General features: G+C 42.0%; 1 protein-coding gene across 1 annotated transcript; it reads right to left on the bottom strand.

Moving 5' to 3' along the window:
• Positions 1–916: 916 nt before the first annotated feature.
• On the bottom strand, positions 917–27,890 carry OTUD3 (OTU deubiquitinase 3). Its single transcript, XM_016128344.2, has 8 exons — positions 27,515–27,890; positions 20,796–20,944; positions 16,873–16,985; positions 13,264–13,386; positions 8,893–9,024; positions 8,319–8,415; positions 6,964–7,148; positions 917–5,939 (listed from the first exon to the last, which is right to left on the bottom strand). The coding sequence occupies exons 1-8, from the start codon at positions 27,733–27,735 to the stop codon at positions 5,763–5,765; spliced, it is 1,197 nt and encodes a 398-aa protein (XP_015983830.2). The 5' UTR covers positions 27,736–27,890; the 3' UTR covers positions 917–5,762.

The following is a 27,890-nucleotide window of genomic DNA, read 5'->3' as shown; positions in this document are numbered from 1 at the left end:
GGGAAAATTTCTGTTCTTACGGACATTAAATTTCACAGACAGGACCTTACAGGTCACCTAAACCCAGGCAGGAAGTCCCTCCAACACCACCCAACCTAGCGAGGTGGCTCCCTGGCCCTGGCTGAATCACTGCAAGGACGGAATTAAGGAGGCCACCAAAGTTTCCCAGCTGGGGGAGGGGACAATGAAATAAGGACATCACTTTAGTCCTAGGCAGGATCTTTCAGAAAGAATCTCCCCTGGGTTTACAGGGTCCAAAACCTGAACCTCATGGGCTCAGAAGCTGGGAAGCGTTTGTGCACCCCGAGGTCTGTCACAGAACGAGGTGAAAATCACACGAGGACAGGGACCGTGGAAGAACCGCCTGGCCAGTAGCCGAATTCTTTCATCCCCCGTGGTACTAGATACCTTTTATTAGCAAAGTACCTCAGCGTCCATTCAAGGGCTGCTATATGAGTCCAAAATTAAAGGAGAGGGGGGACGTCTCGAGGCCAAATTTGCAGTCAGGGCGAGGCTGTGACCACACCAGTCTTGACCTTGAGGTTGACCAGAGCCCTGGTGTGGGCTGGGCCCCTGCTGGACACGCTGAGGGATTCCCCTCCCTCTGGTTCTCTGTGGCCACCCTTCCCCGCTGAGGACCTCTTCTAGGTGAGTCCGTGTTCCAGTCACTGCTGTCCAGGTGTGTCTGACAGTACACCTCCTGAGTGTGGCCGCACACACCCACCAAAGCTGCAGTCCGCTGCGTGAAGCCCAGCGAGACGTCAAACGGCTCCTGCACACTGGGACAGCAATCGACCGGACACACACGCCCCTTCTGTGCAGAAGTCTCTAAAAAGGACACTTCGCGAAGAGGCTCTCTCAGATTCACGCACGCAGACAGCGGTCAGATAGTGACAAAAAAAAACAAACTTGCAACTCTGTCTTTAAACTAGAATTTATTGGTGTACAAAACTCCATTTCATAGATAAAGTGGCACATCTTTGCAGCTTCTATTGCACCAAGTATTGAAGATTAAAAACACAAAAAAAGAAACATTTGGTTTTGAAAACACTGCAAATAGCCAAGTACAGTACTTTGGTAAATAAAAAATAAAATGGTTCAGAGTAACACAATGTGTGGAAAGAAACGACCTAGAGGGTATGGGCTACGGACGTCGGACGGCGGTCGCACTGCTCCCCGTCGAGCTCCACAGGTAAGGCAAGGCTCGCTAAGTCTATGGATCACGACCCCATGGAGGTCGTAGACATCTCCAGCCTGAAGCTAGAACAAGTTTAGTGCAATCGGAAAAAAAGAGAAGGTCCCCGAGCCTGTGAAGACCCCCGTGTTCTCCACAGACACACCTGCCCTCCCTCATGAAGGGACCGATGCCCACCGGCACCTCTACACCAGCAAGAGGAACATGTAGGTGTGAAGTCCGACTCCTGGCTCTTCTCACTGAGCTCAGTGCTGGTGGAAGGTGCTGGAACGGGAGCCGGGGAGGCCGAGGGCCCTTCTCTCCAGGGAGAGTGAACGAGGGAGTGAAGATGTCAGGAGCCCCAGACAGCATTCCCCCAGTTTTGGTCAAGGGACCTGCCAGGGGATCGAACTGCAGGCTGAGGTCTTTGAGCTCAAATGATTGTCATGGACGGCTGGAAATGGTGACCTGCTGGGTACTGACATGCGAAGGATTGGGGCAGACCCAGGGGTGCTGCCCAGTGATCACTGCCTCCCCTGACCCCCAGCACAGAGCGGCGATCTGCATCATGGGCGTGCCCTGCTTAAAACAAAGTCACCAAGCAAGAGTGCGTGCTTTTACAGAAATATATTCATTAGTGGTACCGCCTCCTTCTCCAGTGACTTTACAAGGATGCTAAACATTTTAACTGCGTACAAAGTAGTCCTAACTAGTGGGGGGAGAGAGAGACACTCTAGAAAGTCACCTCTTAGAAGAAATGGTTAAGAGCCAGGAGTTTTCTCAGAGACTCTATCTGGGGACAGAGTGGCCCAGGCAGTCGACAAGGCCCAGCTCCTCCCTGGGGCTGGGCTCTGTGGAACACGCTGCTGCGGGTCCCACACTGTGCGAGGACTTTGTGACCAGCGCTCAACATCTCCGCCTGAAACCAATTATCCACTTGCCCCTCCAACAGGAGATGGCAAAAAGATTTGCTATAATTTAATTATGTATGCCATCTAGATCTTCAATGCAACATCAGTGGGAATACGATTTGCTTGAGAGTCAGGAAAACGCACCTTGTAAAAAGTGCCAATCGCCTCAGAACAACTGTCAGAAGGCCCCAGGGTTTTCGCAACACCTGTTCTGAAAGCTGAGATGAAACTGAATAACGAGAACGGCAAAATGGAAAAGCTGCATCGGACTCTGAGTCTAAAGGTTTGCTATAGAGTCTTGAGGTAAAAAGGTAAAGAGCTTTGTGTCCACCCAAAAACGGGAGTCAGAGAGGGCCACACATGTGACGCTCTCACCCCGACCACGAGGCCCAGGGCGGCTTCGGTGAGCTCTGACTGGGATCCAAGTTTCCTTCAACCAACTAACTATTCAGGTTGCACTTTTCAGAGGTAAACTGATCGCGTTCTAAGTGGACCCAGTAAAACCCAGGCAGAGTCTAGAGTTTCTCGGAATGAGAGAAATTGCACATCGACGGCAGGGACTCACTACGAGTACAGTTCAAGGCCGAAGTCCATCTGATACCCACCTCCTTACTTTGCGAGCAACTGTCCCCCGCTAACAGGGCCTCCCTCCCATCCCAACCATATCATTTCACACAGCAAAAGCTCCCCAGGGAAGCAGGGCTGGGCATTTTAAATTACCTCTAACTGCCCAAGGGCGATGGCACTTCACTCGCCCTCTGAATCAAAATGGGCTTGGAAGAGTTTTCAGAGGTTATGAAAGAAACTAGAGAACCTCGACTAACCTTTAAGATTCTTCTTTCTGCCACAATTCCCCAACCAGTGCTCCTGAAAGCATATGTTCATATTATTGAAAAATTAAATATACTTACACACCCTATCTAGTATCTCCTGGTGCCAACTATATTACTTAAAAGTGTGGTTCTACGTTGTTATATCTATCCCTCTAGTACAAAGCTGTTGCCGCTACAATTTTATTTCTAATTTTAATCTTTAAAAAAATCTTGTTTTAAAATCCATAAAGCCTTTATATACAGTTTATAAGACTAGTAAGCAGCATGGACCACTGCCCCATGCCTTTCTCCCGGCCGCACTAAAAGCTACCGAGACGACCCCGTGAGACATTAATCTCTAACGGCCAACATGTGACACGGGTAAATGAAGAGAGATGCACTCGCTCACATGGAGTGCACGTGAGTAGCTGTACGAGGAACGACTGCTGACAGGTTCACCCAGGACTGAACACGCTGGGCCTCCATTCTGGCTGCTGTAAAGTCATTTTCAAGTGCCTCCTCCTCCGGCTGCTAAGTGTGAGGATTCTACCCACCTCGTATTCCGTTGAGACTGAGGCAGTGAGTCCTAAATTCCGACCCTTAGCTAGAAGATGCCACTGAAGCTGGACATGTGTGCCCCATTCCCAATAATTAATGTACTAAACACAGGCCAATTATAACTGGAAAGCTACGAAATAGTAATAAAAGAAAATTACTGAAGCAATTTGATTAGTTTTTAAAACCACTGTTATTTCGCCCCAGACATGCTGAAGCCTGTTATTAGGTTCTTAGGTAGAATTAGGTAATTTATAAATAAATGTGCAGAAATTCTTTATTAACTTTTTAGCGACTTCGAAAACTTCTAAAACCCAATGGGGCTCAAGGCCACGTCCATTAACCAAGTAAATAAAACCTCTGACCATGGTCCTTAAGCTATTTCTGACTCCTAATTCTGCTGAACTCCTGGGACACACACTTGATCCCCTGAGAGAATCTAGTCTCCTCCGCTCTCGTACTGCAAAACAGACAAGAAAGGATGCTCATTCAGAAAAGCTCAGCCACAGTTTGGAATCTGCTCAGAGGTGAAAGCCAAGAGACAGCAGATACTAAAGCACCAGGCCTCACTCCCTTGGAGACAGTCGGATAGCGGAGACCCTCACCTGTCTGGACGGAGATCCAAAGCCTTGAACTCAGGACTCCGTAAGGAACAGGAGAAAAAAGGCTGTGCTGTTTCTCAACCTGCTGACTAGTACAATGTACTGCCCCAGGAAGAAGCCCAAAACACATGTCCTGGGAACAATTCCTAGAAGCAACTGATGCTCCAACTACAAAAAGTCACCATAGGAAAAAAAAGCAAAAAATTAAAATACATCATTAAAACCAAAGAAAGCAAATCGCTCACTGATAAAGACATTCAACGAGCCCAGGGCCAGCCCAGACGATATGCTCACACCATTCAAAACTTCTTAATAGTTTTCCCTTTACCTCTCAACTTTTATAATTTTGAAATCGGTGGTGGGGGAGGTAACTAGTAATGTACCTTTTGATTCAGCGTATCTTGTCTAAATATTAGGCAAAAACTGTCCAAGCCTGGCCACTTGAGACATCACCATTTTAAAGTTCCTATCCACCTAACTCAGTTTTAGAAACGACATCTCCCCACAGCCCAAACGTGTCTACTTGAGAATTGCGGAGCCACTCAACGTCCTCAGCCAAAGCACGTCCCCTGCCCTGCTGGTGTAACCTGGGTCACTGACCACCTGTGGCGGGCGCTGGAGAGTCCGTCTAACATCAGAATCCCGAACAGGGTTTAAATAAAAAAGAATGAAATGCAGCATCTTATGGGATTTCATTTTCACAATACTAAGATAATTTAGCAACAGGTCAAGTTACCTTTTATTTCTCTGAAGGCATCTAAGTCTAGAGAAGTAAGGAGGAAAATACAGTTGCTTAAAATGAGAACATGAGCAACCTCAGATATTTTTCCATTCTCGCCTATAAAATCAAATAACTCTTTAGACTCTTCATAAGCAAAGACTCAAGAATCCCTTTACAACTATAGATTCTGCTCCCCAAACTATGAGAATCCCAGAACCGCATCATAACAAGGAACAAGTACCAAAAACTCAATGACGCTATCGCTTTCCCAGCAAAGCCCAGGCCTAATTAACAGTCACACACACAGATCATATGGCTTGAGTATAAATGAACAGCACCTGCGCCCCATCTGAAATAACGTCAGAATCAGGAAGGAGAGAGATGCAGTTGTTCAACTGTACCCGGCCTACAGGCCTCAGCCCCCACGTCACATTACCTGGGGAGAACACTTCCTGAATTATTTTCTGATTAACTTGGACTAAAAGAATACTAAATCTAAACATGTTCCTGAGTTGGAGATCATTTATAAACTATCCTGTACATTAATATATCTGTTTGAAAATGAAAGAGAAACAAAGGAAACTTGTCATTCTGAATTTCTAGCAATTAATCTATACTCTAAACGACCTCATAAACAATTACGGCAAAACTCACCCCCAGTGTTAAGGAAAGATCCCAGGGTCACTGAACTGTGATTTTCAGGGCAAACAAAACCACGCTTCAAAGGTTTTCCTGATCGAACTATCTACCCCTAAAACTCAATATTTGAATTACGGAACATGAATGGCTTCGCTGCACTTTCATAAAATAAAACACATCACTAACAAAACTTTGAACAAAAAAGAGGCAGCCTGAAGGACACTAACTCAGAGTGTGAGCTTTTGTGTGGGCCCTGCGGGCTGTTTTCCTAAGGACGGCCCCGCGGGAAAGCCCGGGACACAGCACTCCGTTCGCCACTCGCTTCCTACGACTCCCAGCGGGCCAGACTCAGATGTTGAGAGCCGCGAAGGTCTTCACCAAGGTGACCTGCACGTTCGCATCCGCTTCGCTTCGGGTGCTGTCCCTGTGGCCACTCCTGCTCTCCAGGGCTTTGTGGCGGTGCCTCTCCTCCTGCCGCTTCTTCTTCTCCAGTCGCTGCTGCTCTCTCCGCTGTTTGTTTGTGACCTAGAAGAGAAGACGCTGGGTGAGTCACCAGCTCGGCTGACGCAGGCTGCCACCTGCTGAAGGGAGATGCAGTGCTGACAGATGCCAAGGGCACAGCCTGCCTTTCAACAGGAACAGAGAAAACCCACCTAAGAGACCAAACGGGATTTATTTTCCATTACTGCTCAAATTTACATTTAAATGTACATCCCCGTGCTGAGCTAGCAAACGAAAATCAACTCTGTTCTTCTCATAAACCAATTCAAAATGCCCTAAAAAAACATTAGCCCTAGTCCAGCAGGAGATAACCCTCGAACATGCCACAGGACACCTTTCTCTACATAATTGAATGCCCCAGGTAATCCTAACAAGCTCTTCAGAAGCTTATTGCATTATTGACTCTGCCTGTAGCTTTTTACATTACGTTGCACTCTGAGCCTGAGAACTTCTTGGTGAAAGTCCCAAGACGAATTTTAAATGCAGTAAAATGAATGGTGTCATACATATACTACTTGTGGGAGTAGCGGGCAGAGAGGGAGATGTACACTCTTTCTCGGAAGCACCTGACAACTTACCAAAAAGCCTTAAAAAGAGTCAAATGTCCATGCCCTTTAACCTGTCAAGTCCTCTCTGGGACTCTAGCCAAGAAAACAATGCAAAATAGAAAGATTTATACAAATAAATTTTGCGGGTGTTCACTGGAGATGATGGTATTTATTAAAAAAAAAAAAATGGGATTATGTAACGTGGCGTAACGTGGCAAAGGCCCAGGCGCACAGTAACGTCAGCTGGGAGGAGGACACGCGTGGACGCACGGGACGATTCAGTGTGCACCTCCTCCCAACGGTCCCTGCATACGCCACACGGGACAAGCGAGGTCTTCACTCTGCTTCCTGATACACCTTTGCGCATTCCCTATGTTTTCTACAATAACTACTTCCACTAATCAGAAGAAAATTATGCATTAAGATGAGCCCCACGTTCCCACCACTGCCAACATGTTACAGCAGCCCGCCATTTGCCGTTGAGACTCATCCCTTCATACCTTCGGGAGCTGGTTTTTATTCACTTTGTTTTCTTCGCCAGGGCTGGCCCGCGCCTTATTGTTTTCGGTCTTGCCTTCATTTAAGCCCTGATTTCCAAAGATCTTGGTGCCACTGCCACCCTCCTCCCATAAAGGGCCACTCTGCTTAAGCACTCGGCCACTGGACTCGAGGTTCTCCTCTTCATCTTCCAAAGAAAGACGTTTTATTAAAATTGAGAACCTAACATAGTCACACAATTCAATTACTGTTAAATGACTCCAAACTTACCTGGATCCCCAGATCACTATCATTTGAACAGCAAGCTTCCTTGAGGCAAATTCTAATATTAAGTCAACAGAGTGGTAAATACAGGAAAAAATTTGGAAGATAAATTTTAAAATAACCTGTTGACCAGTCTTATCGTCAGCTTCTCACCAGCAGTTTTGTTTCACTGGATAAAACCACTCTTCAAAACGAATTTTTAGGGGGGAAACTTTCATTTGCACCCACAAAACTAGAAAAGAGGCTCTAAAGCTATGCTATCCAATATAGTAGCCACGAGCCAAGTCTGGCTATTAAAATTAAAGTTAAATAACATTAAATTTCGTTCCTTGGACTCACTTAGCCGTATGTCAAGTACATACCATACTGGACAGCAAAGAGACTGGACGGTGTTATTTTAAAATCACAAACACCAAGTTATTTATTACTTTCTAAGAAGACACGGCAAATATATAACATGGATAATAAAACACCCCATCTCACAGAAAACTATAATGCCAAGAACAGTACCTGGCACATAATATCTGGCAATAAGTATTGAAATCATTTTAAATAAGTGACTTGAAAAAAACAGTTAAGATGTCACATCTTTTTTCCTTTCTCTGTGTCATAAAATTAAACTCGGTTCAAGTAAAAAAATTCTGAACTATCAAGAGTTGATAGATGCTAGTAATCTAAATATTTCCATCAGAAAAAATTTTCTCTCATTCGATTTTAGTTATCATTTTGGTTTTATAAAGAATCTATTTCTAAAAGGATAACTCTTCCCTGATACTCTCCATCCCTCCAAAGCTGGGTCACGTGGCCTTTTCACGCCTTCCCCTAGCACCTTTTACCTCCCACTGCATTACGTATTCTTGTGCCAGTTTACTTATCTGTCTTCACCCCACCCGCAGACTATACTCTCCTTGATGCAGGCCCAGGACCTATTAAAAAATGCCTGCATACAGAAAGTACTCAATAAAAACTTACTGAATGAATGAATGAATGAATGACGGTAAATTTATTACCTGTGACTTAATGAAAAATACATTTTTGGAAAATCACCAATACAATAATCTTGAAAGCCTATGAATATCAATCATGGACTTACTATTTCTTTTCCCCTGGTTCATCTGTAGCATGGCAATTATTGCAGATTCAATATTATAATTTTCAGCTTCCAGGTTCTGAACTATCAAATTAAAATCCTGTCCAAGAAACAAAGGAATACTTCAAAATTCTGGATATACTTTTCTATCTCTCTCTACTTCAACAATCTGATAAACAAAATGATGTAACAGAACTGAGACCAGGTTTCAAGACCTTTTTCATTTAGAAAATGTCAATTTTCAATAAGGCTGGTCATCTTATTAAATAACCAGTTAATATAAATAAGTTCCTTTTATAAAATGCTCTTTTATTTGTATAAATACACGTCAGAAATACTAAATCCACATACTTCCTTAGGATTTTTGAATAGTACTGGATAAAGTCTAGCAAACAGGAGAGAAATGAATAAACAGCTCTCATTAATTTGTATCACACAACCTCATCAAATTACAAATATCATGGGCCCATTTTGGCCCATCAGGTGTTGGCAGGCTAGGGGGTGGCTACGAAACAAGCCGGTAAACACAGCGATGCTTGTGTATAAACCATGACTACTACTTGACAGAAATACTAACTGAACAGCCAGTTGCATTGCACACTTTCTGGACAGCATCTTCCACTTCATCTCTCAGGTTATCTTGATAGTCGATTCCCTCTGTCTTGTTCTTTTCTCTTTTATTTGATTCATCTTGATGAAGCATCTGAAACTAAAAGAAATATGAATAGTAATAATCATGGACCTCTTACAGGCTATGCTGAGAATCTTCACCATAGGAAGGCAGTCTAGTCTCCAAAATATTCACATACACGGGGAAAAGATTACAGAAACAATCTTAGGAGAACGGCCATGACCAGGCTAAATTTCATCCAGACATTGAGATTCCGGGCCACAACAGAAGTATGAAAAAGAAAAGCCCAAGCTATGGGGTGAACCATTCATTAGGGTGACATCAGAGCTCTGACGGCTCCTAGACCAACTTCCTGGACCCGATTGCTGACTCAGACAGCACACATTTGCTTCAGCTGATTTCAGTCACATGAGCTTAACAAGATCCTCGATTCTAGCACCTGACGAGCTCTGCAGCCGGACAATTCACCTTGAAGAAACATACATGCAACTCTCATCTGGTTCCCTAGGCCTATCTGATCATCAGCAAGCTCTGATGTGCTAAAGTTCCCATCCCGACTGGACTACCACAGGTGAGCGTGACTCATCTAACCTCATGTGCAGCCACCACACTCAAGGGAACCATTCGATCCAAATTCTAAAACCACAAAAGAGCTGTTCACTTAGTATCCACAAGGCCTTTACAACCTAAGCCTAAATCAGAAAAGCTACAATCATCGCTCTGTGGCTGCCCAATCACCTTCTGCTTCTGCTTCCTGCTAATGCAGGAGGATAGGAAACAGGCAAGGAGAGTTCTATGTTTTTGCATGTAAAAGTGGAATCCAGCAGCGTGCAGTACGCTCCTTAGAGTGTTAATAAAAAGCAACCCGTTATAAAATTATATCCTAACAATTTGGTAATATGTATATCAAGAGTCTTTGAAATTTATCCAAAGGAAATTCTATCACATACAGAAAGGATTTATGTAAACGTGCCACTAATAGTGGTGAATAACTGGAATCAACCTGAAGGTTTCAGAGTGTAAGCTGGTTAAGTAACTGTGGTAAGTTCGCAGAATGATGCTTTACTTCCATTAAATAAGAAACACAATAAGGATTTTCACTACTATTTAACAGTGTTTGAGAGATAATAATTCATGTGTTAGCAAAAAAAAAATACTAGAAGTATAAAATTAAAAAGGAAGAAGTTATCGCTATTAACAGATGATATAATTCTATATCTAAAAAAAATTGAACAAAAACTACTACAAACAAAAATAATTCTGGCAAATTATATATTTGATAAGAATCCAATAAACAGAATATGTAAAGAACTCTTACAACTCAACAACAAAAGCACAAATAACTCAATTAAAACATGAGCAAAGGACTTGGCTAGACATTTCTCTGAGATACAGAAGGCCAAGAAACACTTGAAAAGACGTTCAACATCGTTAATCATTAGGGAAGTGCCAATTAAAATCACAAGATACCACACCTAGCAGGGTAGCCATAATTTTCAAAAGAAAAAAGAAAAAAAATAACAAATATTGGTGAGGTGGTAGAGAAAGTAGAGCCCTCAAAACATTACCAGTGGGAATGTAAATTGGTGAAACTACTGTGAAAAAAAGTGTGGCAGTTCCTCAAAAAGTTAAACACAGAATTACCACATGACCCAACTAATTCCACTCCTAGGTACCTACCCGAAAGACTGAAAACAGGTACTCAAATCTCTTAACACAAATATTCATAGCAGCACTATTCACAATAGCCGAAAGGTGAAAACAACCCAAATGCCCAACAGCAGAATGGGTAAATGAAATGCAGTATATCCACACAATGAAATATTATTAGGTCTTTAAAAAAAAAGAAAAGAAAAGAAAAAGAAAGAGGAACAATGTACAGATATGTGCTCCAGTATTAATGAATCTTGAAAACAGTATGCTAAGTGAAAGCCAGACACAAAAGGCCACGAATTGTGTGATTCCATTTATACGAGCTGTCCACATAGCCAGAGACAGAACGTAGACTGGTGGTGACTGGGGGAGAAAGAAAATGGGGACTGACTGCTTAATGGGCAAAGGGTTTTCTTTAGGGGCGATGACAATATTTTGCAGCTGGAGGAAGTGGCTGCACAGCTTTGTGGGTGTACTGTGTGCCACTGACTTGTAGAGTTTTAAACGGTTAATTTTATGTTATATACACTTTAGCTCAATTAAAAAAAAAAGAATCCTGTAGGACAGCAGGATATGCATGTAATTAACATTTCATTAATAATTCTCATATATACAAATGATCATCAGCTATGAAATGTAAAGGGGAAAAACATCCTTTCCTTACAAGAGAACACAAAACACCTAAGAATAAAGTCAGCAAAACATGCGCAAAGTCTATATGAAAAAAATGCTCCTACAGATCATTAAAAAAGTCAATTAAACAAAGTTTACCAGGTTCTTGGCTAGGAAGATTCAACATCAACAATATGTAAATTTTTCCTTAAGTTAACCTATTAATTTAATGAGACCCCAATAAAAACAAATATGAACAAGACTTCTTTTAAACTAGACAAGAAAATTTATTCTAACATTCACATATGTATATTTAAAAAGCAAGAATATAGGAAATTACCATAAAAAGTAATGATGAACAAAAAATTCTACCAGATTTTAAAATATACTCTAAATGAACACATTAATGCATGAGCAGAGAAACTAGTGGAACAGACCCAAATGTCTAGGAATAGATCCAAATACATATGGAAATTTAGTATATGAAAAAATGTCACTTTGAATCAGTGAAGAAAAGATTTATAACTAATACATGGTTTGGATAAAACAAAGTAACCACAAGGAAAAATATAAAGTTGGATCCACATATCACACCTTTATATAAATGAATATAAATTCCAAATAGAGACAAGATTTTAATTTTTTAAAAAACAAAACCATACAGGTACTAAAATAAACTATGGGAGAACTCTGGGTTAACCTCAGAGTGGGAAAGACATTTTTAATTATGACTCAAAACCCAGAAGACATGTAAGAAAACTTAATAAGTTTCACCACATAAAAATCTAGAATTCCTTCATAGCAAAAACCATAGGGGAAAATAAAGGTTAAATAACAGATTGTGAAAAAAATATTTGCAACTCATAACAGAGGCCAATAATTTCCCTAATATATAAAGATCTCCTAAAAAATCATTAAGAAAACTTAATAGAAAAAAAAATGGATAAAGGTAATGAATACAGCTCACAAAAAAAGGAAATACAAGTAAGGTGTAAACCCAGGAACAGGTGCATAAACTCCCTAATAAGAGAAATACAAATTTAAACTGTTAAGAAAACAATCGTTTCCCTAACACTGACAAAGATTTAAAAATGTGATAACTCACTGTGCTGGCAAAGGTACAAGAAAAGACAATATTGCAAGTGGGAGTAAAAATTGGCAAAACCTCCACCGAGAGCAATGTGGCAATACCTCTGAAAATTATAAATGCACACAACCTGTGATGCAGTAGGGACTTTCCAGGATTTTATCCCACAGATACACTCACATGTGTGTGAAAAGATGTATACTGCTGGTAAAAGCAGAAGCTCGAAAGCCTCCTAAGAGTCCATCGGTAAGGGGCTGGTGGACACATTATAATGTGTCTGCACAGAATACTGTGCCGCCATTAAAAAAATTGGAATATGCACACATACACACAGAGTTGCTCGATATGACACTAGATTTTATGCTATACTGGAAACACTGGGTGCATCCGGGGAGGAGAACTGGGGTGGGAGAGGGATTTTCACTATATTTCCTGTCATACATTTTTAATTCTGACCTATGGAGAAATATTACCTACTTGAGAAATAATTTTTTAGTTATTTTTTTAAATTACTAAGAAAGTGTAAAATAACATGAGAAAACACTGATGCAATAATGTTAACTTTTAAAAAGCAGGAAACGAAGCTATATAAATACGAACGACAAAAATTGTATCCACATAGTTGATGTTGTGTACCTTTTATTTTCTTCTTTGTTTTTTCTAGTTTCCAAACTTTAGATATGAAGCACAGATTAATTTTAAACATATTAAACATAAAAGTAACTCAAAGTTTTATACAAATTATATTCACGTAGTCATAGCTATCAGCTCTTAAGGAAAGCAAAGGATGACAAGCAATTTTAACTTTCCCTCTCACCTGAGCTTAGAAAAATTTTTAAATCAAGCCCACACATCCTGAAAGGCAACTTGCCATAAAAACACCACTGGTTTTTGGCTCCAGGCACCCAGCCATCGACCTGGTTCCTCCAGAGCTGAGAACAGCTGGGAACAGAGGCCCCACTCACATCGGTCTGGAGATGGGCAGGGGCTTCTGAGTTGTCGTTGATCCTCCGAACGCTGTCGTAGTGCTCTCCGTACCGATACGCGATGTGTAACTCCCGCCCGTTGCTTTTACCTGTGCCACGAATCTAGAAGCAAAAGAAGGGGAGATGCCAGCAAGGATTTGGACAGCGTCAGCTTCTGGAGAGAAATGTCGCCTCGATTGTCCAGGGAGCCCAGCCAACAGGATCTACGTGGAATGGATTGGGAATATGACTAGGATATGTACGTCCTGAGCAATTTCTGACTTATCTTTCTCCCGTCCATGGTGTATGCTTCCATATGTTTATTCTGGGACTATATGGAAATAAGTCCATATAAAAACACATATTTGAAAGCCTGGGGCAGATTTAAAATGAAGTTAAATAGGCTTAAGTTTCAGTGCATTTGGACCTCTCAGCTCCTCAGATACAGATCTCTGAGAAAAAAAATACAAGACTACAAATATAAAACTGCTAGAACCCTGCCCAGGACATTGAAAGGGGGCCATAAAAATGAGGAGTTCTAAAAAAAATGAGGGGTCTACCACTTATGTTTCATCAGCTTCACAGTAAATCCACCCATCATTACAACAAAAATGGCATTTTCTATCACCCACACACTGAGAAACATCAACAAACTCAAAGGCCCCACTTGTATCAATTTTATAACAAAATGATTTACAGTGAAGCAGCACTTCCGCATCACACGACCTGAGAGGCACAATCACAAGGAATTCTATGCGAATGGCAGCCCTGGAGCACACCCGAGCAAGAGAATGTTCCTCCCTGGAGTCGCACAATATGGAAGCCCTAAGGTCCAGCCTGGGTGTACCCCGCAAAACACCGCCTCGACAGAAACTCTGAAGTTATTCTGCACCTGTCACTTGGAAAGCCCAGTAACCACCTCTTTGTTAAAAGTCTAAAACATTAGCACTTCCTTCTTGTTTTTACTGAAAGTTACGGGTAGTAAGACACCACTATTAATTTCAACAGTATTTGTGGTCTAAAGCACAGCAAAAAACCACAAACAGGAACCACATGGGACTAGAAGTCAGAACTGTGGAAGTGCTCTCCAGGTAGGATATCTAGGTCTCAAAGTGAAGAGTCTGGGTTTTGACACACACGAAATAGAGACAGTACCATTTTATCTCCCAGAAAGAGTACTGGGAAAGGAAACTTGTTTATTATAATTTCTGAATGACATAATCCCTAAAGCATTTACATATTTAGCTAATAATACTGTTTACACATTATGAATTGGAAAAATATAACTAGAAGAATAGTCGCTGAATTGTTAACTGTGATTTTCATGGAGAAAGTACAGAAGACTTTCACTTTCTATGTCTCAAATGTTCACTGAAGCATATATTCCTCTTGCAACCAGGAAAAAAATGTAGGTTTCAGTATCACCATGTTGTGAGTAAGAGCCTACTCATTATTAATGCAAGAGCTCTTACCCACGACTGCAGCAACCAATGCAGTTTCAATTCTTAAATTTCATAAGATGCTTCACTGGGATAGGGGGAGAGCTGGTGGATAGTTCCACTGTATAGAAAATACATTTATCTTAAAAACCTACACTTAAAATGTTTAGCAACCCACGAAAAACTACAGAAAATATTCTAGAAAAAAAAATTCTAACTATGCAGAATCATCTTGCACAACTACTTATACAAGTAAACCAAAATAAAAAGTTATCCACTGAGGAAAAGGCAGGCTATGTTTACTAAGTTGACACTGAGTATTTTCTTGCAAGAATAGGGTAATTATGCTGTATATTCAAATGATTTTTGATGACTTCTGCTAAACGATAAACATTTCACGACAAAAAATTGGGATAATGAAGAAGGTAACCAGTTTTCTTGGCTGAAAGATCATCCTTAGAAAGAGAGCACCTCACTAAAAATATGATAGCTCTCCCTGGTGTCAGGCCCTCAGTCAACACTGCCCCGAGAACACACACAGATACTGTTTCCCTCCTGCTCACTGTATCCTGGTAAAATTCCTCACTGACCTGTGGAGTATCTAATTTACTTCACTGTAATTTTGTTAAAAGGACATTATGGCAGAAACAAGGGCTACATAGTACCATTTAGATGACATTCTGGAAAGGCAAAACTGTAGGAGACAAATCTGATTAGTGGATTGGGGGAGGGGACTAGTGACTGCAAAGGGTCACGAGGAAACTTTTTGGGGTAATGGTAATATTCTATATGTTGATAGTGTTGGTGATGGTTATGTGACTGTATTTGTCAAAACGCAGAAATTTACACCTGAGATGGATGTATTTTGCCCTATGTAAATTATACCTCTATAAGCTTGACTTTATTTTTAATGTATGAAAGCTAAAAGTAAACAATTAACAAAGGAATATATATGCTGGTGGTATATGGAAAAAATGAGAAAAAGAGCCACAATTGCCTTTATAATAATAATGTATAGGATCACATAAGTGTGTGTATACAAGTATACGGATGTGTCTATGCGTAGATGTGTTTAAAATGTGTATAAAAACATTGTGATACACATCTTTCCAGTTTTGTGTGAATGTTTTTACAGCTAAGAGGATGTGTGGATGACAGGAATATGCACTAAAAAGTTAACAGTAATAATGTCTGGGCAATCTGACTCTGGGAGATTTTTATTATCTTTTATGGGCTTTTCTGAATTTTCAAATTTTTCTACAAGTGATATGTTTTACACGACTAAAATAAAAAGTCAGAAACAGAGAGGCAGTTGAGGGGGAAGGAGGAGGAATGACAGAAATCACACGCCCAGGCTTCGGGAGTGGAACTACAAGGTACCGGAAGCACTCGGCATGTGAGGAGGAGGAGCAGGGGGTGGCGGCCTTTGCGCATCTTCACCTGACCTTTGACCTTTCATACCACAGAATGTTTGGTTTGAAGGATTGAGCAATTAGCTTAGTTTAGGGTACCAAAGCCAAAAAATTTGAATGGACAACTACTTTACAACAAGCGGAGGATAAAGGCAAAACGAAACAGCTTGACAATGTGCACTGCCATCCTACAACACAAGCTTTTAACACTTGTACAGTCTCATTTGCTGTAGGAAAACCACTGGTACCATACGGGCAGCGGAGCGGGCCAGAGATATGAAACTTGATATCCTAAGCCATGAAATAAATTTTGTTGTTCAGAACATCCTTACTAGCAATGATTATAAGTGAATTTGGTCTTTTCTTCCACCTAAAAACACAAACATACATGTGGGACTAGGCACACTTCAAAACAGAAATCTGTATGCACTAATCCTTTTAATTCTCACTTAGATATTTTACCGACTTATCTGTAGTATTTTCACATTAGGTTCTCTGCCCCCAAATTACCCAATTAACTGACTGCTGAATAATATTTCTGGGATTTTAAAGGTTTCTAAATTATACTCCAGAATCCACTTGAACATGGCACAGGGTTTAACCCCAAGCCACCACAAGCCTCCAGCCTTTGGTTAGGCTTGCGGCACAAGTTACCCTGTATAGTTCAATAACACAGGCCATGCCCCATCATCTTAGGACATCCCCAGAGCTAATTTATAACAAAGAGCTTAAGATAAACTCTTGAATAGATGACCTACCTGCCACAAAGGGGCATTAAGTTGATGAATCACCACATTCAATTGATGATTTCTTGCAAAGGCTACAATTGCATCATTGCCAGCAAATGTACCAGGCTTTGCCAAACTGGCCACTGCATGAAAATAGGAGAGAAAAATGAAGTCTTTATAATGGAAAAGTCCAAACACAAACATGCTTTGGTGTATTTTTAGTTCCAAATAATGAGGAACAAGGGTGTACACCTAAAAAGTCCATTAGCTTTGTCAGTCTAGGAATTTAGCTGTTTGAGCAGTACAGGCTGCTACTCAGAAGGGCACCAATCATTCATAAAGGATACGTTTACTTATTCTTTCAATAAATATTTACTGAAAGCTTCCTATAAGCCAAAATCTATAAGAGACACTGGAAATGTAATATTAAATGCAGTGATCATAATAGCTGCATTAATGAATACTTATGTGTCAAGCACTGTTCTACTCACTTCTCATAGATTATCACTTTTTCATCTTCGAACCAACCTTCATATACACCAGGAAACCGAGGCAGAGTAGATTGACTGTGCCCAAGGTCATAGCAGAACTGACATTACATCTCAGGCAGCCTGACCCCAAGTCATCCACTCCATTATACAGCCTGTCAGTTTGTCTCAAACTGTTTTCAACCAGTGGGAGGACAAACAAGAAAACAGGCACTATGGATGTGTAAGTGCTACAGGAAAGGCAGATATGGTAAAGAATTTGGCCTTGCCCTAAGAAATGTCTGGCCTTTGTCACTGGCTCCTGGAAGGGAACCTCTAAACTCTTCAAACTTCTCAAGCGATAGGGCTGTCTTTATTAACCACGGTGGGTTTCTCAGCCACACCTGACAGTTTATGCTAATGAAGTACTCAAGGCGGACCTCTGGCCATGTGATTATCAGCCAGAACTGGGTAACTGGGGAGCTAGAGACTGAGTTCAACCATTGAAGCAATCAACCAATAATGCCTACCTAATGAAACCCCAACAGAAACTATGGACACCAAAGTTCAGGTGAGTTTCGTGACTGACAACATTCTGGTACACGTAGATGCCAGGAGGATAACGCATCCTGAAGACACCAGAGCTTCATGTTTGGAACTTTCCAGACTCTGCCCTTTGGCTAACTTTGATCTGTATCCTTGTCGTGCATTAAACTATAACTGTGAGTATAACAGCCTCCAGTGAGTTCTGTGAGTCCTTGCAGCAAATTACTGAACTTGAGGGTGATTTCAGGAAACCCTCAACTTGCAGCTGATGTCAGAAACGAGGAAAGTCTTGTGGAAGATTGTGCCTGAAAACCTTGCACCCAGAAGCATAAGCCAGTTTGGTAGTGGGGAGGGAGAGATAAGGTGTAGCAGATAAGATAACAAAGATGATTGCCCAAAAACAGGAGACACAAGAGGAATTATGTTCCAAGCAGAGGGGAGAGAAAGTGTGGAAGAGGAAAAAAGAGAGGGAGGGAAGAGGGGATGGAGGAGATGGAGGGGATGGATGGATGGATGGATGGATGGATAGGTGGGTAGGTAGATAGGTAGAAAGACAGAGAGGTAGATAAATGAGTCTGTGGACTATACTATATGGCAGGAACTTAGAATGCTGAGGTGACAGGGTGGGAGATAAAAGGAGAGAAATAAGAAAATCACAGGTCAGGAAGGGCTAAAGAGTTTGGACTATATCTGAGGTCGAGGGGCTGCCAAGGGGTTGTAGATAGGGGAAGGATGTATTAGATGCGCATTGAGATCACTACTCTGGCTGCAACGTGTCAAACAAACTGAATGGGTCAAGAGGCAATGAGACCAGTCGAAAGAATATTGAAGGTCTCTAGGCAAATGGCCACAGAGGCCTGATTTTATGAGAAAAAAATACTGAGGTGGATGTGACGTGACATAAGTACGAGGAGGGAGGGAGAAGAGACATTAAAAACATTCAGGATTGTGATCTGGACATTTGTACAGCTGCAGAAGAGATGCTGCTGATTCTCCGAAGCCACGTTTCTGAAGGAAAAGAATCATCCTAACAGACGCGGAGGGTAACCAGGTCTTGAAAAGTTAAATGAGCCATCATTTATTCATTCAACAAATATCTTATGGGTGTCTACCATGTGCCAGGCGCTGCTACGCTGAGGAACAGACACAGTCCCTGTCCTCAAGAATCTCGCAGCGTTAACAGGGTAGACAGACATTGAAAACATTTAACTGTGATATGAGTGATAATGTAAGAAGTCTAGTCTTCGAATGACACACGAATGGAATGCACAGACTTCTAGATTTCTTTTCATTTCTGCCATGGCAGTCGGAGCCACTTCTCACTTCTCTGAAGCTTAAATTCTTTATGTAGCATCAATCGACAATCAGGCATTCGGTGACATTTCAAGAAAACACTTTCCCATTGTACATCTAAAGTGACTATCACACTGGAGACAAGTTCCTTGAACTGCCAAATCTAACACATGACCTTCACTAAAGATATTCAAAGTGGAATTTCAAGTCATGAACCAAAAACTCACTTCATCCAAAATAATTGGATTAATGATACAATTCACTTTACATCTAAACTACAACACTTGTCCCACATACCCACCTTTAATTTGTAATGTACAGCTGGTAAACTGCCCATCTGCTAGACAAAGTGATGCAGGGAGAGAGCCAGCAGAACTCAACGACCAGTATCAACTACTCGCTGGGAGTTTTGCTGCAGCGTCTCTTTTGCTGCTGGAGCCTAGAATGAGCTCTTTCCCAGTGAGGAATAAGAAAGGCTCTGGGATCGCTGATAGCTTCCCTCCCAGAAGTCTTCCTCCTGCTGCCCTCTATCCTGCTAACAGAAACTTCAGAGCAGAAACTTCAGAATCACCTGTCTCCCCACTACCTCTGCTCCCCACCCCCAATGTGTTCTGTCAATTATACCACCAGCTGTGTACTGGTCTGAACCCCACTCATTCCCAGAAGCTGCCATAGCGGAGACCCTCTTACTCTTTCATCTGGCCAATGTGGAGACCCCTCTAACTCATCTCCCTTCTCAGTGACCCTCCCCATTCTTTCGTGACACGGTTTCCAGAGGCAGCACTCTAAAAACACAGGAAGCAGACCCTTCCTGAGGAGAGACAGACGGGACTGTGAGCCTTGTGATGAAAATGTTATTGTAAAACAAACATATCCGCAGCACCTAGCATAGTACATCCTCAGTAAATAACTGTAAAATTAAAGTTTAAAAGCTCATATGTAGTTTCTTACTAGATTTGTGCCTACTAAGGAACTAATTAAAATCACTAAATCATTTGCTTCAAAGAAAATAGGTTGTGTTTGGGTTTGGGGTGAAAAATTTAAATGACTTCATTGATTCTTTTGATTGTAAAAGTAATACATGATCACTTAAAAATCAGAAAAACCTACAGAAGGTAATTTAAAATACTCATAGATCCCCAGATGGCTAACACTTAAGAACTTATTTTAATTGTATTATTTAACCTTCACCCCCCCAAAAAAACAAAACCTATAAAATAGATGCTATTATTATCTCCCCCTTACAGAAGTTTAAAGAAAGTAAGTGGTTTCTGAAAAATAAGTGGGGCCAAAAATAAATATAAAATGTGCCATAAAATGTATCTTTCCAGAATATTACCTTTTAAAAATAAGATCGATCTTTACATACTATATTATAGCCTGGTCCCCACCCTCAACTGAATAAGTCATGAATAGCTTTTTAAGTCAACTAACACCATCGCTTTTATTAAGAGCATACACATCTCAACCTACTGATTCCCAACCTCCTGGCATGCTGCCTATGACTGAGCAGTCACATAAATGTTGGTCAAATAAATGCCATAATTTATGTACACAAACCCCTGGCCAGGAGGTTAGGGGATGCCTATGGATTTGAGCACCCAATGTATTACTACTGGAGGATCCACTGCCCCACAGTGAACCTACCATGTTTCTCAAAGGGAATGTCGTCTTCTACAAAGGGTTCAAAATCTTCCCGCTGCTTTATCATGTAGTCCACTGTCTCTTGTCGGTGCTTGAGATGATTTCGTGAGTGTCCCTCCAATTGGTCACCAAGAGCTCTGAACAGGCAATTGCTATCAAAACAAAAATGCTGATCAAAACCTTTTAAAAATGAACTTAGGTCATCTAAAACAATGATGCTCCATGCTAAACCATCCATGGAAATCTTCTACACAGAGAAAAGATAAAGCCTCAACTCTGACAGTCCACGATTCTTCCCAGATACCGAGGGTGGGCAGTAGGGGAAATGTCCAACCATATTACCTTCACAAGGGGCAACGAACAAGGATTCTATTTCCCATTTTCAAGCCGGCCGACTCAGGAAAGTCACTAAACTTCCCTGGAGCTGGTGATACACAAACCACCTGAACACAGAGTTTGGATGTCACAGGCCACGTCTCGCCTAAGGGCTCTGATTCTTGGATGCTCTTCCAAAGGTAAATTATATCTCCTTCCTTTTTTTCTCAAATTTCACTATAGCTGCCCAGCTAACAAATCATTCACCTAACAAAGAGTACCCAAAATACAATAATTTGTCAAGCTCCCAATACAAACAGTTGAACTCAGCATCCTATCTTAGTGCTAAGAACCCAGCGGAAAAGCGAAGGCCATTAAAGTGCTCGGACGACACGCGGCTGCCATGACAGCCCCCTCCTCCCCCGCTCCTGCCGCTCACCCAGAGAACCACAATGCTGCTGTTGCTCCCGCTAAATGAAACTTCAAACGCTATTTTTATTTTGTTTTGTTTCTAAAATGCAAATGCTGGTAATAAACTTCATGAGTTTTCTTTATTTTCAAGCCCCTCAAAGGCTTCTAAAATTCCAAACTATATCACAGAGCGCAGATACACAGAGCCTGGAACGAAACAAACACAATCTGGTATCCTTAAAACTAAGAAAATTAGCCACTCTGAAGCAAACAGTTGCCTGGTTTCACACCCAACTGTTTACTCTTCCAAATGAAAACCTATGGTCCTCTAATGCCAAAATATAAACTCATTATTCCAGAAAGATTTCAGACCTAAAAGCGTAGAAGAAAGAGGTTTTTTATTTTTTAACTCACACAAATGACTTTTCAGTAGAAAGTTATAGAGAGACAAGAATCTCTTCTTATGTACAAGGATTTATACTTTTTTTTTTTTCTTTTTTTGCAGGGGGCGAGAGGAGGGAGTATTTAAAGACAAAAGATTCTATAAACTAGAAACCAAGAAGTTTTGCATCAATCTAAGGCAAGATTTTAAACGGATTGGAATACAATTCTGTAACTAGACTGAAGTGTCTCTTGCTAAAATCTAACAATGGCGGTCTCTTTTTGACCACAGGGGGGTAATGTAAGCTAATGAATAAAAGCATTCTCAATTTTAAGCTTTTCTCTCAAATTTTCTTAAAATTTTAGCATCTGCCACCACTCATCGATTCTTTAACTAGTTTAAGAGGTGTGAATTAGCCCAATTATGTTTTTAGTTATTTTGCATTTAATATATCAAAATTCATGGTATTCTACAGAAAGTAAGATGCTTTCTAAGAACTTTTAGTAACATGAGCTCAAATATGTTCACCTGCACAGTATACAAACACACAGAAAAACACACAAATGAATGCAAAGAAAAAACACTGAGTTCACCACTTAAACATTTCTCGTGATGTGCCAGGGGCTGTTCTAAACACTTTCCATGCATTAACTGTGCTTAGTCCTCGCAGCGCTGAGACAGGCACTATTCCTGTCCCCCTAGAGTAACTCATCCAGGGTCACAAAACCGTCGACAGTGGACCCAGGATTCAAACCCAGGCACTAAATGTTAGCTGTAGTTATTCCTAAGTAGTACAATTAGGAGTAAATGCTAAATTATATATTATTTTAATATGCTTTTCTCTATTTAACAAACTTTCCTGAGCTCACTAAAAAGAGTCGAAATGAAAAATCAAGATAGACAAATCACTTCCATGACACAGGAAATGTAAACAAACACTACAGTCAATCTGAGTTCCCTCAGGGAGCCCAGCAAGAGCAGTCATGACACTCACGAGAACACAGCAACCGTGGCCCAAAGGACCTCTAGGAGGTCCTGCTGTTCTCCGAGTCCAGACCCTCACCCATCACACTCAGCAGGGCTCCTCCGACCGCACACTGTTTGCCATTTGGGGACAATTCTCTGCTGTGGGGGCCGTCCTGTGCACTGCAGGATGTTTAGGTGCATCCTTGGCCTCCAGCCACTGGATGCCAGTAGCACCACCACCATCTCCTCCCTTCCCCCTAGTTGTGACAACCAAAAATGTCTCCAGACATTGCCAAATGTCCCCCAGGGGGCAAAATCCTCCTCACGTGAGAACCACTGTGCCACAGGGAGAGATGTAAAGGTCTTGCTTTTGAGTTCGCAAAAACAACCAATTACACAAGGAGCATGTCATGGTTTGGGGGCACAATTATTTAGTACAAGCCAATATTGTAATACAGACGTCAAAAAATTAATGGGCTCCTAGGCTGCAGTACCAGTAGGCAATGTGCAAAAACAGGGGGACAGGGGACAGGTTTTATTCTACTCTTTGAAGTGAGACCACAGCTAGAGTACTGGGTACCATTCTGGTTACCACGTTTTAAGAGACATCTCATTTCAGATGAGATGATGCGGTTTTAAAACGCCTAATAGGAAGAACATAAACAACTAGTGACATTTAGCCTAAAGAAGGCTCAGGGGGACATGATAGCTGCCTCCAACTATCGTGGTGAGAGGCATGTCATGGTGAGAGGCATGTTATACTTGTACGGTAATACAAAATTAAAACACAGGAGCTACAGAGACATAGGTTTTGGCAAACGAAAGGAATTTTTTTATGTTAGTTGGACACAGACTGTATAGACTTGGGATTCTGTAAATTTCTGTCTCCTGGCAGCCCTTAGGAAACGCCCACATCTGCGCTGCACAATACGGTAGCCACGTGTGACTGCTGAGCACCCGAAATGTGGTTAATCAGAACTGAGATGTGCTGTAAGTGTAAAACACTGGATTTTGAAGAGTGTTTTTAAAATGTAAAATTTCTCATTAAAATGTTTATAGTATATGTTGAAATATTTTAGATGTACTGGCTTAAAATATATATCAAAATCAGTTTCACCTGTTTGTGTGTTTTAACACGGTTACCAGAAAATTTTTAAATTACATACATGGCTGTCATTTTATTTCTATGGGACAGCGCTGGTCTAGACGACTGATTCTCAAAGTGTGGTCCCTGCATCACATGAGAACATGTTGAAAATGAAAAATTCTGGAGCCACCAACGCCTACTAATCAGACGTTCTGGGGTCAGGGCCCAGAAATCTAGTCACATCGAATGTTTTAACTAGCCCTCCAGGTGATTATGTTACATGCTAAAGTTTGAGAAACACGAGTCTAGAATTGAGACTCTAATACATCAGTGGTTCTCAATTACGGCTGCGCGTAAGAATCACCTATGCAACTTTTTAAAAGTAACCTGGCCCAGGTGCCTCAGATTCTGGTGTAGCTGATCTAGGGGAGCACCCGCCATTGTACTTTTTCCAGAGTCCCCAGGTGATTCTACTGCACCACCAAGGTTGAAAACCACTGTGCTAGAAACAAAAGATGGGGCTGCTGTATTGGTGATGCAGGTAACTAAAAGGCAAGGTTATGTGTACATACCTGTTCATCACTAAACTCCTATGGTTATAAAAATAAAGAATAAAACAAATTGTTTGGGACAAAGATAAGTGGCTAAAATTAGTGATTCCTTAATGTTTTAATTTTAGACCACTACTAATTAGTAATGTTAATTCAGGGCTACATTTAGTAAGCTACAACTGGATACAGTTCAGAGAGATGCTAATATTGTACTGCCTAATCCAATTAAAGATTCTTTTCATGCCACAGCCAATGATGTTTTAAGGACAACATCAAGGTTAAAACATTTCTTTGTTTTGAAATTGAATCCAATTTATGTGGGTCCACCCTCCAGACAACACAACAAATATGAAGGTGGCCTGTGATGCATTACAAAACTCCATAAATAGTTCCCTGATTAACCTACGCTAAAATGACTCAAATCATGAAAAGGCTACCTCACAGGATACCAGCTAATTTGTCCCAAACACCTGGAGGATCCACAGTGCTTCAAGTTCCATACTGCCAACAATGAATATACCTATACAGCAAGATGCTCTCAGGCTACTCAATACTATAATCAGACCAGAATGGGAAGATGGAGGAGTGGACTGTCAACTATTTTTTATATTACTATAATTTTATTATATTTCATCAAGAGTACTCAATAAATATTAACAAAAGAATATGTCGATACTTGCCAACTCATCATACACAGGATCCACAACCCACTGCACATTGATGAAGCCTATCACCATAACCAAAAGCACCACAATACTGAGGAGGGCTGAACCACAGTCCATCTCATGGTACCCATGGGAAGAACTTGTTAGCTTCATGGAGTCCAAACAAGAGGAACTATCATTACCACTTTATCTAACATTGTCCAAAGTAAAAAGACCTTGGAAATGAGACGCAAGCATTTCAGTCAAGCCGGCCTCTGGCTTCTGCAGCCTCACTGCCCCTGACTTCTACTTTGTACCCTTTGTACCTGTCATCATGAACAACTCATAGATCTCTTAAAAATAATATGCTCCTCAACCTGGAACATCCCCTTGGCATACACCTATTGCTCCTTCATTATCAAGTTTGAGCGTGATCTCCTCTGAGAGGCACCTTGCACACTGTAGATTTCAAGAATTTGCTGAATGAACGAGAAGGCCTCCTTGATCACTTCAGGGAGAGTTAGCCACTTCCTTCTCAATAGTGCCACTAGAATCAGTCACTGTTAAGAACCTATTACACTGTACTTTAACTATTTATATAGTCCATTCTCAAAGTGTGACCCAGTTTGGGGGAAGGAGTACCTCTGGGACCCTTTCAGGGTATCCGTGAGTTTAAAACTAAGAGGTTATTTACCTTTTCCTCTCTCATTCTCTCCCAAGTGTAAAGTTTTCCAGAGGCTGATATATGAGGTTATCACTCTGATAGGTAATGGAATGTGCCTGTGGATTGTTTTAAATTTTACTTTCTAATATAGTAAATATTGTGAGCTATAACCCACATAAACCAAAGCTCTTTGGAGTCTTCAGTAATTTTTAAGAGTGTAAATGGGTCCTAAGACCATAATGTTTGAGATGCACTGTTATATGTCTCTCTTACTTAGCTATGAACTCAAGCATCTTAGTCATCGATGTATTCCCAGTTCCTTGGTCAACCAATGTTTGCTGAATTAACTAAAGAAGTACATTCTCCTTGGGAAGTCGGGGGACAGGTAGCACTCCCAAAGTTTCCCACAGCATTAGGAAAGCTCCCTTAAGATTCTAAAATTCCCTGTGGTGTGATTTCTGCTCATAAGCAACCTCTGTTGAGTATTTCAGTTTCCTGGGAACCTCCTAACATTGAGAATACATCATGCCCACTATAGCAAACACAAGCAATCCAGTCATTTCCAAGGAATAATCCCACCCCAATCCCACTGTATTCAATTGGTACTTTAGTTCATATAGCAGGGTCTTGTGCTTGTGAGTTAATAGTTAATAAACTTTACATTTGACAAAATCAAAATACTAGGTGAAAAGAAGACCCAGCAAAGCAAGTCTTTAACTGTAGTGACTCATCTAAAGAAATGACCCTTTGAGCAGACCTGCTGAGGGTCTAGTTGGCCTTCCTTGATGATATTTCTATCATTCATTCATTTATTCAACAAAAATGCACTGAATGCCCCTATGTACTCAGTACTATACTATTCAGTGGTGAAATAAAATATAATCAAACTCTAAATCCAATTTACCTAAAGCACTGAGCATATGTAGGAAAGTGGGGACAGGTAAATTAGGGCCAGTTCATAACAGTCTTGATTAATTACTGTCTCCTTTCCTCTCACTTACCCTTTCCCCTCTTCCATCCATGCTTCTATTTCCACACTCCCTTTCCTGAAGCTATTTTTCCTTCCTTACTCCCATTCTCTCCCTCCAACCCATTTATTTATCCCACGTTCCCTAAAAAGCTGAACCGAGATTCCAGTCCAAACCCTAAGGAAGCTTGGGTAAGCACCTTTGCTTACAAAGGAGAAACCGAGGCCCAAAGAATTAGGGAAGTTGCCTTCAGCTAACAGCGGGCCCTCACAGACCGCACTGCCGGGGGCGGGAGCAACACCCACCAGTGAAGACTCAAAGGGGGGCAGGCCTATGTCTCGACTGGTCTGACTGTCATTACGACTGACTGCTCTACGCGCTGTCCCGCTTTTCGAATGGCTGGCTCCATCTCATCCTTGCAGGTCTCCGCGTTAATGTCACCTTTCAAAGAGGCCTTCCTGGACACCGATCTAAAGGAGACCTGCCCCAGTATTCTCTCAGGACCACTTTACACTTTCCTCGGGGATCTCTGTCACGATTAGGGCAATTTGAGATCACTCGAGCGTCTCGAGGGGAGGGGCCTCGCCGCCTTGCCCGCTGCTGTACCCTCTATCACTACGGAGTGGCTGGCGCTCGGGGCCGCCTGAATGAATGGGTGGACGAGAGCGGGCGACGGTCGCCAAGCCCGGCTCGTCCCCCCGGCGACGCCTCCCGCGCTCCAGGGCCCGCCTCACCCGTCCCCCGGCACCTCCCGCAGCTTCAGCCCCAAGGCCTGCAGCTGGTTGGCGAAGCTCACAAACTCCTCCTCGCAGCCGCCGCCGCCGCCAGGCTCCGGCCGGTTCCGCCGCTCCTTGGCCAGGGCCCGGCGCGCCGCCCGCTCGTCCCGCTTGCGCTCGGCCTCGGCTTTCCGGCTGCCGCTGCCAGGCCGGCTCTTCACCGCCTGCTTTCGGGACATAGCCTTGGCCCCGCGGCCCGCAGCGGCAGAAGGAAAAGCCGCAGGATCGCAGATCGTAGACTCTGGTGCAGAGAAGGAGAAGCGGAACGGGGACGAAGCCCAGCGACGGCGACGCCGCCACCGCGCCGGCACCGACGCTGGGCACCCAGATCACG

This window comes from Rousettus aegyptiacus, unplaced genomic scaffold, assembly GCF_014176215.1.
Source record: "Rousettus aegyptiacus isolate mRouAeg1 unplaced genomic scaffold, mRouAeg1.p scaffold_m13_p_1, whole genome shotgun sequence".
In the NCBI taxonomy this organism is placed as follows: domain Eukaryota; kingdom Metazoa; phylum Chordata; class Mammalia; order Chiroptera; family Pteropodidae; genus Rousettus; species Rousettus aegyptiacus.
Note: the sequence above shows the minus strand (reverse complement) of the source record. Positions and strands in the feature narration are given on the sequence as shown.

What these genes read in the sequence shown, in the direction of transcription:
- OTUD3 (XM_016128344.2), bottom strand. Translation starts at nt 27,735, where the DNA reads ATGTCCCGAAAGCAGGCGGTGAAGAGCCGGCCTGGCAGCGGCAGCCGG. An exon ending in CATTCCCTTTGAGAAACATG is followed by an intron (nt 16,986 to 20,795) that starts GTAGGTTCACTG and finishes ATTTTCATGCAG; the next exon opens with TGGCCAGTTTGGCAAAGCCT. An exon ending in ATAAAAACCAGCTCCCGAAG is followed by an intron (nt 5,940 to 6,963) that starts GTATGAAGGGAT and finishes CTTCTCTTCTAG; the next exon opens with GTCACAAACAAACAGCGGAG.